Source organism: Salarias fasciatus, chromosome 19, assembly GCF_902148845.1.
Source record: "Salarias fasciatus chromosome 19, fSalaFa1.1, whole genome shotgun sequence".
Classification (NCBI taxonomy): Eukaryota; Metazoa; Chordata; class Actinopteri; order Blenniiformes; family Blenniidae; genus Salarias; species Salarias fasciatus.
Window position 1 is genome coordinate 19,895,007 of NC_043763.1, and position 8,547 is coordinate 19,903,553.

The 8,547-nt window shown below is 45.4% G+C and overlaps 1 protein-coding gene across 1 annotated transcript; it reads left to right on the plus strand.

The window, feature by feature from the left end:
• The first annotated feature begins 225 nt into the window (after window positions 1-225).
• dio2 (iodothyronine deiodinase 2) lies at window positions 226-8,121 on the plus strand. Its single transcript, XM_030117593.1, has 2 exons — window positions 226-652; window positions 7,503-8,121. Exons 1-2 carry the CDS (start codon window positions 428-430, stop codon window positions 8,094-8,096), a joined length of 819 nt encoding a protein of 272 aa, XP_029973453.1. The 5' UTR covers window positions 226-427; the 3' UTR covers window positions 8,097-8,121.
• The last annotated feature ends 426 nt before the right edge of the window (window positions 8,122-8,547 follow it).

An 8,547-nucleotide genomic window follows, 5' to 3' on the forward strand; every position in this document is an offset into this window, starting at 1 on the left:
GCCGCAGTGAGCAGAGCTGGCTCTTGTCGGAGCCTTTTTCGCGGCCAGTGCGTAAAAAGAAGAACAAACGGGAGCAAAAAGCGCGGACGGGCTGGATGGAGCGGCTTGGCCCCGCTTGGCACGAGGGAGGAGAGAGAGGAGGGGACGGGCCGCGCGCTCAATCTGACGTCAGGGTCCCGCTGCTCAGATAAGCCGCGAGGCCTGATATTAAACTACGATCTTCATCCCGTCGGGCCGCAGTCGCACGCCGCCAGCGCGCACAGCTCGGCCCGGAGCCGCCGCGCGCACTTGTTCCCTCTGCAGCGCGAGCCAGTGAGAAACCAGGTCAGGACAGCATGACGGGAGTCCATCAGACCTGCGAGGCGCCAGTGGGGAAGCTTTAAAACGACCCAAAGCAAAGAGAGAGAGAGAGAGAGAGAGAAAGAAAATGATCATGGCGAGCGAGGATCTGCTGGTGACGCTCCAGATCCTGCCCGGCTTCTTCTCCAACTGTCTGTTCCTCGCGCTGCACGACTCGGTGGTGCTGGTGAAGCGCGCCGTGTCGCTGCTGAGCTGCTCGCGCTCCGCCGGCTGCGGAGAGTGGCGCCGCATGCTGACCTCCGCGGGGCTGCGCTCCATCTGGAACAGCTTCCTCCTGGACGCCTACAAGCAGGTACAGGCTCACGCACGGATGCGCCGCGCGTCGCTCCGCTGAACTCCAGGAAAGAAAAAAAAAGACAATAAATCAGGAGAAATTTATTTTTCCAAAAGTTTTAACTCTTATTCTTGATGCTTCAGGGTGCGTCGGAGGAGAGGTTGGAAATGTTGAGGATCTTGGAGATCAGTTGGATTGAGGAGATAAAGAACTGTAGATAAATAAATGATCACACGTGTCTTACAAGTGCAGTTTATTTCTGTAAAGGAAAAAACAGCAACTGGATTTATAACGTCTAAAGCAGCTACCTGTATTTCTCATTCAAATTATATAAATGAATAAAAATGGGACTTCATGAGCCAGAGTGTATAAGAGGAGCTTTCTAAATTGAAAGATTAAACTGATCAAAATGTTTTCATGCAAAGTTACTTTATGGGTCCATACTGACTTATGACTGGAAGTGGAACTATACTCATAAAAGTAAAGTTACTCCTGAAAATACTCCTGATTGACTGTGATGTAATTGTAATTCATCAATGAGTAAAACTACTTCTAATGTAAGCTAAGAAAATACTATTTAATAACAATCAGTCTTGGCGCTGCTGATCTATAATCTTTACTGTGGTTGAATCATATTATATAGTGTTTAGTTTGCTGGGAATGCAAATGGGAAATGCACTTGTTGAAGTATATGTGTTTGTTTTCCTTTGCTAAATTGAAAAACAACATAAAAACGGAATTCGTTTTTTGTTTTCTTTAGTTTTTTGTGGTAAAAGGACACTGATATAACATTTCCTATGATCAAAAGTCAGCCACACTTTAAATATAAAAAGTAACAAGTGTCCTATCAGAAGTTGAACTTTTTAAGAGCTTTATCATGACAAGTGTTTTGCCTCAAGGAAAAGATTCATGTTAACAAGGTAACTGCTGGGTTTACTGGGCTTACGTTGATATTTTAGGATTTCAGTTCATGCAATTCAGATTTTCACTTTTAAGTGTCTTTAAGTCACTTTTGTCAGCCTGACCTTTGATCAAATATACCAGGAGAACAATACATCCCAGAGTGTGCAGCATGGTCGCGCCTATGCCCGCCCATGTGGCAGTGTGTGTGTGTGTAGGAGGTGTGTGTTAATGCAAAGCTTGTGAGTGGATCATGTGGGCGAGCAGCAGTCCTTTTCTGTTCCGGGGTCTGAACATCCTACCCAGGCAGGTAGTTGTTGGTTCTCTCTCTCTCTCGCTCTCTCGCTCTCTCTCTCTCTCGCTCTCTCTCTCTCTCTCTCTCACCATGAGTTGCAGAAACAGCCAGTTTCCTGCGGCCGTTGGGTCATTCACATCTTTCAGCTCATTCTGGCTGCGGGGGAATCCTGCCAATTGATGTATGTCTCTCTGCTCAGACTCTTTTGTGGGTTTTGTTGTGGTTTTGGTGACTGATGCTGACAAGACTTTTGGAGGGAAAGAAAAAAAAAAGTGTCTTCAGCAGAAGTTGAGCGGGGTCAGCCCGACCCTTTACTGAAGAAGTTGTTGGTATTTGTACGTTTCTGGAGACGTTCATGTTTCTGAGCTGAGAATTGTATTTCATGTTTACGTTCCTGGCAAACTCCTCAGGTTTGTCACACGGTTGCAGTTGGATGAAATTTACCCCAGCAAACAACATATGCTACGTATAAATGTGAAAACAGCCTATAGAAACACGTGGAAGTCGTACATATTTCTCTGACATTTCTACCTTAAATGTTTCTCGCTAGATGCACTGTCACATGCAGGAAGTTTCCACATGAGCAGGTCTGGTGTCATCATTTTTGTCGAATGCATCAGTCAGGTGCTCACAGGAGGAGAGAGAGGAAATGATTAGCCAAAACAACAACATCTGTGGTATTTTGTAAAGCAGAAATGTTGTGTTTGTCATCAATTTCTCAAAATCCAAAAATTCTACACAAGCAGCGCCGCCTCAAAGCTTAGCCCTGAGTAACCACCTTCACAGAAACATGCAAGTCTAATCATTTGGCCATAAATGAATTCAACTAAAAAGGCTTCACTGCTTCCAAATTTGAGGTTAGATGAGAAAAGTAAGAATTGAGAACTGAGCCTAAAGTAACAACTTAATAATATTCATCTGTTTTAGTGTCTGCAGGATGTCGAGGAGGAAGCTGCAGGCGGGATGTTCGGTAAATCGTACCTCCATAAAGCTGATAAGAGAATGTTTAATAGATGATTAACTTATGTGGAGTTTGTTCAGCACAAAAACAGCATCTGTGTGCTTTAAGTAAAAAAGAGCACTGCATAGAAACACAGAGAGCTGGCTGTAAATTGGAGGGAAGCTCATGATTTGAGGGTCGCTTCTCTTCATCTCCAAGCCGATCGGTTTCCCTCTGGCTGCTAATCAACTCAAACGGTGCAAGTTGGCCGGTTCAGCAGACCAATTAAGAAAATCTATGACAGAGTGGCTTTGAGAAAACTGAAAATCCTTCTTCTAGAGACAAACCCAACCTGAATCCCGCAGAGTCTGGAGTCTCATGAGGCTGGAGAGCCGTTCGCAGCAGACGTCTTTGGAATCGGCCGAGCCAAAGCTTTTCTGTTCGATCCAGATTTCCTCCTAAACATTGCGCAGCTCCGATCAGCAGCTACTGAAAGGGCTTCGCGTATGGTTTTCGTTGTCCGAGGAAGTTGAAGCAGCTATAAAATCCAGTGAATGTTTAATCTCTGTGTTCAATAAAGGCACGAAAAATAAGAATTGTTTGCGTGGGTTTAGGTTAAGCACATGTCTGTACTTGTGACTCAGAGCAGATCACATTTTGTCAACAATTTACACAAGAAACATTACAAAGGAGCACGTCCATGGAGCCAAACCTTATAACCAAACCTAAACCAAAGCGGCAGTCAGTTTAGACAGTGGACACGATGCAGTCCTGCAAATCTGGCGGTCGGGTTCCGAACGATCTGGAGCCAGAATGGCTTTTTTGGCAACACCCCGAGTACACCGCGTTACAATCATCCTGACGTGCAAAAATAAAGGCACGATTGACTTTTTAGGGGTCCGCCTGGGATGAAGATTATTTATCTTTTGCAATATTGCGTGTTTGGAAGAAATATCAGCGGACTATCTTCGTGATTTGGACGCTCCGAGCAGAGTTCAACGTGAAAAATGACACCCAAGATGCAGACGAGACTGTTTAACATCCGCGGACAGATTACAAGATGTTCCATCTCAAGAATGTTTTTCCTCCAGCAGGTTCTCATAATGCTCACACTACTTTCTTACCACCTCAGGGTTCAGCCGTGCACCGCTGAGAGAGCACCTCTGCTTTCTCAGAGTTGAGGTCTGGATTCCATTTCAAAACATTTTGAAACCAGTATTACTCAGCTGTGCCTTTTAACTGCAGCAAAGCCTTTGATATTATTAGGAAACTTCTTCTTTTTTTTTTTTTTTTTCTGGAGGGGGAACTCGACAAGGCCAGCATGTTCTTGCTCGGATTTCTCTGGCAGGTATTGCTTCCTCCTCGATGCACAGCCAGAGCCTGTAACTCCGCTGCTTAAGCACCAACGCAAAACTGCTGTTAGGATTAATGCAAAGTCCTCGCTATAAAGGGAACATTTGGTGTCTGCCCTCTCTGAACTTATCTCCTGGAACTCATTAATGGCACCCTCACTCTGCTCTTTCTCCACCAGCTGCAGTGAGACCCTTTCTGTTTTTTTCCCCTCTTCCTCTTCTCCTTCTCTCCGCCTGTCTCTATGCTATAGCCACTGTGCGTTAACGCCGGATTCTCCGCCTATACTGTGTGTGTAAACTGTGTGTGGTCCAGTCGCTTTAATGAACTGGTTAACCTCAAGCAGCCAAATGGATGGTTCCTTTCCAATTTCAGCATTTGATATCAGTTTGGCTGTCTTCGTCTGCTTTTCTTTTTTTTTTTTTCGTCTGCAGAACAACTTTAAGATTCAGTGGCCTCCTTCATCCTACACATGCAGCTCGCACTCCGGTACACCGCTAAGCCGGCCTTTGTATGCTGTGTTTGCCTTCATTTAATTAAGAGGAGGTGGAGGAAAAAAAGCACAGCTGTGATCACGATGGTGGGAAAATACAGCAGACATAAACTTGCATATAAAACTTTTTAAAATAATAGCTGCTTGCGGAACAGTAAGACATGCAAGATTTTTGTATTTGAAGTGCTAAAAAAATGGATTCAAATGTTGAAAACATCTGTTTAATCATCTCGAAGGTCTGTGTGTACTGTGCGGCTTGGATTTATCTTGCAGTACCACCTTCTACCACAAGATGGCATAGTTTAGTGAATGAAACAAAGTTAATGTCAAAAATATCTGAAGCTCTCAGCACCTGACAAGTCTCTGGAACCAGTCTCACTTCTGCCACTCAGTGGACAAAGGAAGCATTACAGTGATCTTAGATACTGTAAGGTTGGATTTTGGACAGAGAAGGTGTTAATATGACATCGATCAGAATATTTTTTGCACAGAAAAATCAGTTTTTTGGGGGTCTGGTCGCAGTTTTAGTCATATTCAGTGGTCAGATGTTTAGCAGTATGGGATGCAGCATCTGCGAGGCGTTCATGGTCTCTCCGTGAAGCCAAACACAGGTCAACACACATGCTCTCACCAACATGCAGAAGACATGGGTCTTCAAAATGAAAGAAATGAGCAGTTTTCCTTGTCTGCTCTGGATCCTAAAGTCGTTTAATATAACACATAGCACTGTAACATGTGCAACTGTAGCAGTGGAACTTCTGTAGGGTTTACTCGGAGGGGGAAAAAGAGGCAAAACAAGTGCTGAGTTGACATCACTTTGGACAAACCGTATCGTTAACGCACTCCCAGCATGAAGCCAGCATTTTGACATGCTACCTTCAATGCTGGCATGTAGTTCTTAGAGAAGTCCAATCTCTAAAAAACTGAGAAATGACTAATAATTGTCAATTTGTTTATTAAATCTGCCTCCATTCTAAAATAAAAACATGTTGAAGACATTATTATTGTGAAAATACCCTCCAGTATTGCTGTATTATTTCAAGGTTGTATTAGCCAAGCCTTCTTGTGAGTGCAAGAGATGTACAGACAAACATGTTGTGTTGCATGAGAATGGACTTTTCTGATCTGGTATAATACCACCACAAACATCCACGAGGGCTTAAAGCATGTAGGATCGAGTGAAAACACAAGTAGAAATTCCCCTGTTGTGCAACAAAGGCTCTGCAGCGAGAAGACAGCAGATCTGACATCTGTCACATCCTGTGTTTGGCCTGTGCCGCTTTCACACACATCAATCTGCATCAGCATTTGCCTGGAAGTGGACCAAGAGCGGCTTTTCTGAAGGTCTGAGTCTGTTTATGTTGCACGCAGCGGGGGTTCAACGGCAGCATTCACGTTTCCTCCCAGGGACAAAGCCATCGCGCAGGACTTTTGTTTGATACGGACAAGCGTGGGAGTAACATGGACATTTTTTCCAACACGAGTGTTGTCCATGCGGGCCAACGAGCCACACCTCCTCCAGTTTGAATCTAGAATAAAGAAATCTCCGGCTCACCTAAAGCCTTCCATGTGGTTCACGGTGGAAAGACAGCCACAGCAATAAATTAAAAGAAATTGCTTTTTTTTTTTTTTTAAATGAAGAAAACATCTGCATAGACAGCTGAGTGATGAATGATGCATCTATGGCATGGTCTCTTATTGCTGTCACTGTAAATGAGTGCTAAAACAGATGTGTCTTTGTTTTTTTCGCCCCCATGTCAGAAAATTGATTTGTGGCTCCTTAGTACTAGGAACATGTAAGACTTTAAACACAGGGGGGGAAAAGGCAGTAAAAAGAAAGCCAAATTTGCCAAAGTTTACTGTTATTGATACAAATGTCACTAATGTATTCTAGATGATGTTATTTTGAAGGGGAAGTCAGCTGTGCTCTGCAGCAGCCCTGTTCAGAAAACAGAGAGGTTTCATTGCGTTATGGGTGTCCGTCCACATGACAGCGGTGCTCTGAATCACTGCGAACGCAGCTTTTTGCTACCAAGGTGGAACTTTTTGAACATGCTTTGGCTCCATCTCCATGGAAACGGGGGATAATGCAACTTCTGAGAAAGCTGTTACTATGCGCTCCACGGCCGTAGCAAATTGTTCTGCACATCCACAAGTCAGTGGGTCATGATGAAAAGTCCCCCATAATGGCACCTGATACTCACCATTGCTACTTTGTTTTCAGCGTTTCCGTGTAAATGGACATCGTTTTCAAATGATGCTTCTCTGAAACAAAAGTGCAGAAAACCAGCTTTTTCACATCCAACATGTAAACGCAGCATAAAACCACAGCCTTCGGGGACAGAACAGCGACTCCCAACCTTTTTCTTGAGGGACCACTGTACCGTCACCATTGTAAACTCAGTCTTACCTGCTGGAACCCCATGACTCTTTGCCCACTCGGGTTTCTTGGTATTCCACAAAACTTCGACTCACAATACTGTTCCAGTGTTGCTCGCTTCCACTTAACCTCCACTTAACCCCAGTCAGCTTTTATGGGACCCAAGCAAAACATTCCTGACAGCACAGGAAGCTCTTCAGATGTTATCAGATCAGAACACAGGTTAGAACTTGAGGAGCTCATTCAAATTGAGCGTATCATTTAGCGAAAGCAGATTCTCACGAGAGTCTGACATTTATTAAGGCTGAAGGCGCCGAGAATCTTAAGGAATAAACATGTAAAACACCAGATGCATTGCTGATAACCTGAGTGTGAAAGCAGTTATGGAGTATTGTCTTGTTTGACTGTTCGATTGATCAAATTTAATCGATCTACTACCCGTCTGTTTCTCAAGCTGTTTCTTCGATCTACACTTGTCCCAGAATTCTCAGTTTTACTTTCCTTTCACAGGTGAAACTCGGCTGCGAGGCGCCGAACTCCAAAGTGGTGAAGGTGCCCGACGGCCCCCGGCGGAGCAGCGTCGTCAGCAGCGTGCCCAACGTGCCCCGCGACGCCCGGACGCCCAACGCGGAGGACGAGTGCCGCCTCCTGGATTTCGAGTCGTCAGACCGCCCCCTGGTGGTGAACTTCGGCTCGGCCACCTGACCCCCCTTCATCAGCCACCTGCCAGCGTTCCGGCAGCTCGTGGAGGACTTCAGCGACGTGGCCGATTTCCTGCTGGTGTACATTGACGAGGCCCACCCGTCCGACGGCTGGGTGGCCCCGCCCATGGGCTCGTGCTCCTTCAGCTTCAGGAAGCACCAGAACCTGGAGGAGAGGCTGGGGGCGGCGCGCAAGCTCATCGAGCACTTCTCCCTGCCGCCGCAGTGTCAGCTGGTGGCCGACTGCATGGACAACAACGCCAACGTGGCGTACGGCGTGTCCAACGAACGGGTGTGCATAGTGCAGCAACGGAAGATCGCCTATCTTGGCGGTAAGGGGCCTTTTTTCTACAACCTGAAGGATGTGCGCCAGTGGCTCGAACAGAGCTACGGCAAACGGTAGGAGGAGTCGCCAAGTACAGAAGAGGACGTGCCTTTTTTATCACTTTGGAAACTGACTGACTAACAACAAACATACTTTTTTTTTTTTTAAACAAAAGGTTTTGCAGAATTTCCGGAATTACACAAAATACCTTCGCTTTTCAAGTTTTTTTCCTGATCATGAAGACACTTGCCGTTTTGTTTCCCCACTCGCTCAGCTTCACCCATCCTCAGACTTTCAGATCCCGATTCCAAACACTCATCAAACTGCTACAGCAATAAATCACTGTGCCCACATCAGCCTTTTTCATAAAAACATGCAGAAAAATCTTATTTTTCAGCAACGTCACTTTGCCTTACGTGATGACTACCAGCCGTGATGCCTTCCGTGCGAGACCCTCTCGTCGTTCGCCACCAACGGGAGGAACTTTTGGTTCACCCGGGATTAAATACTGGATTTGATATGGACTTGC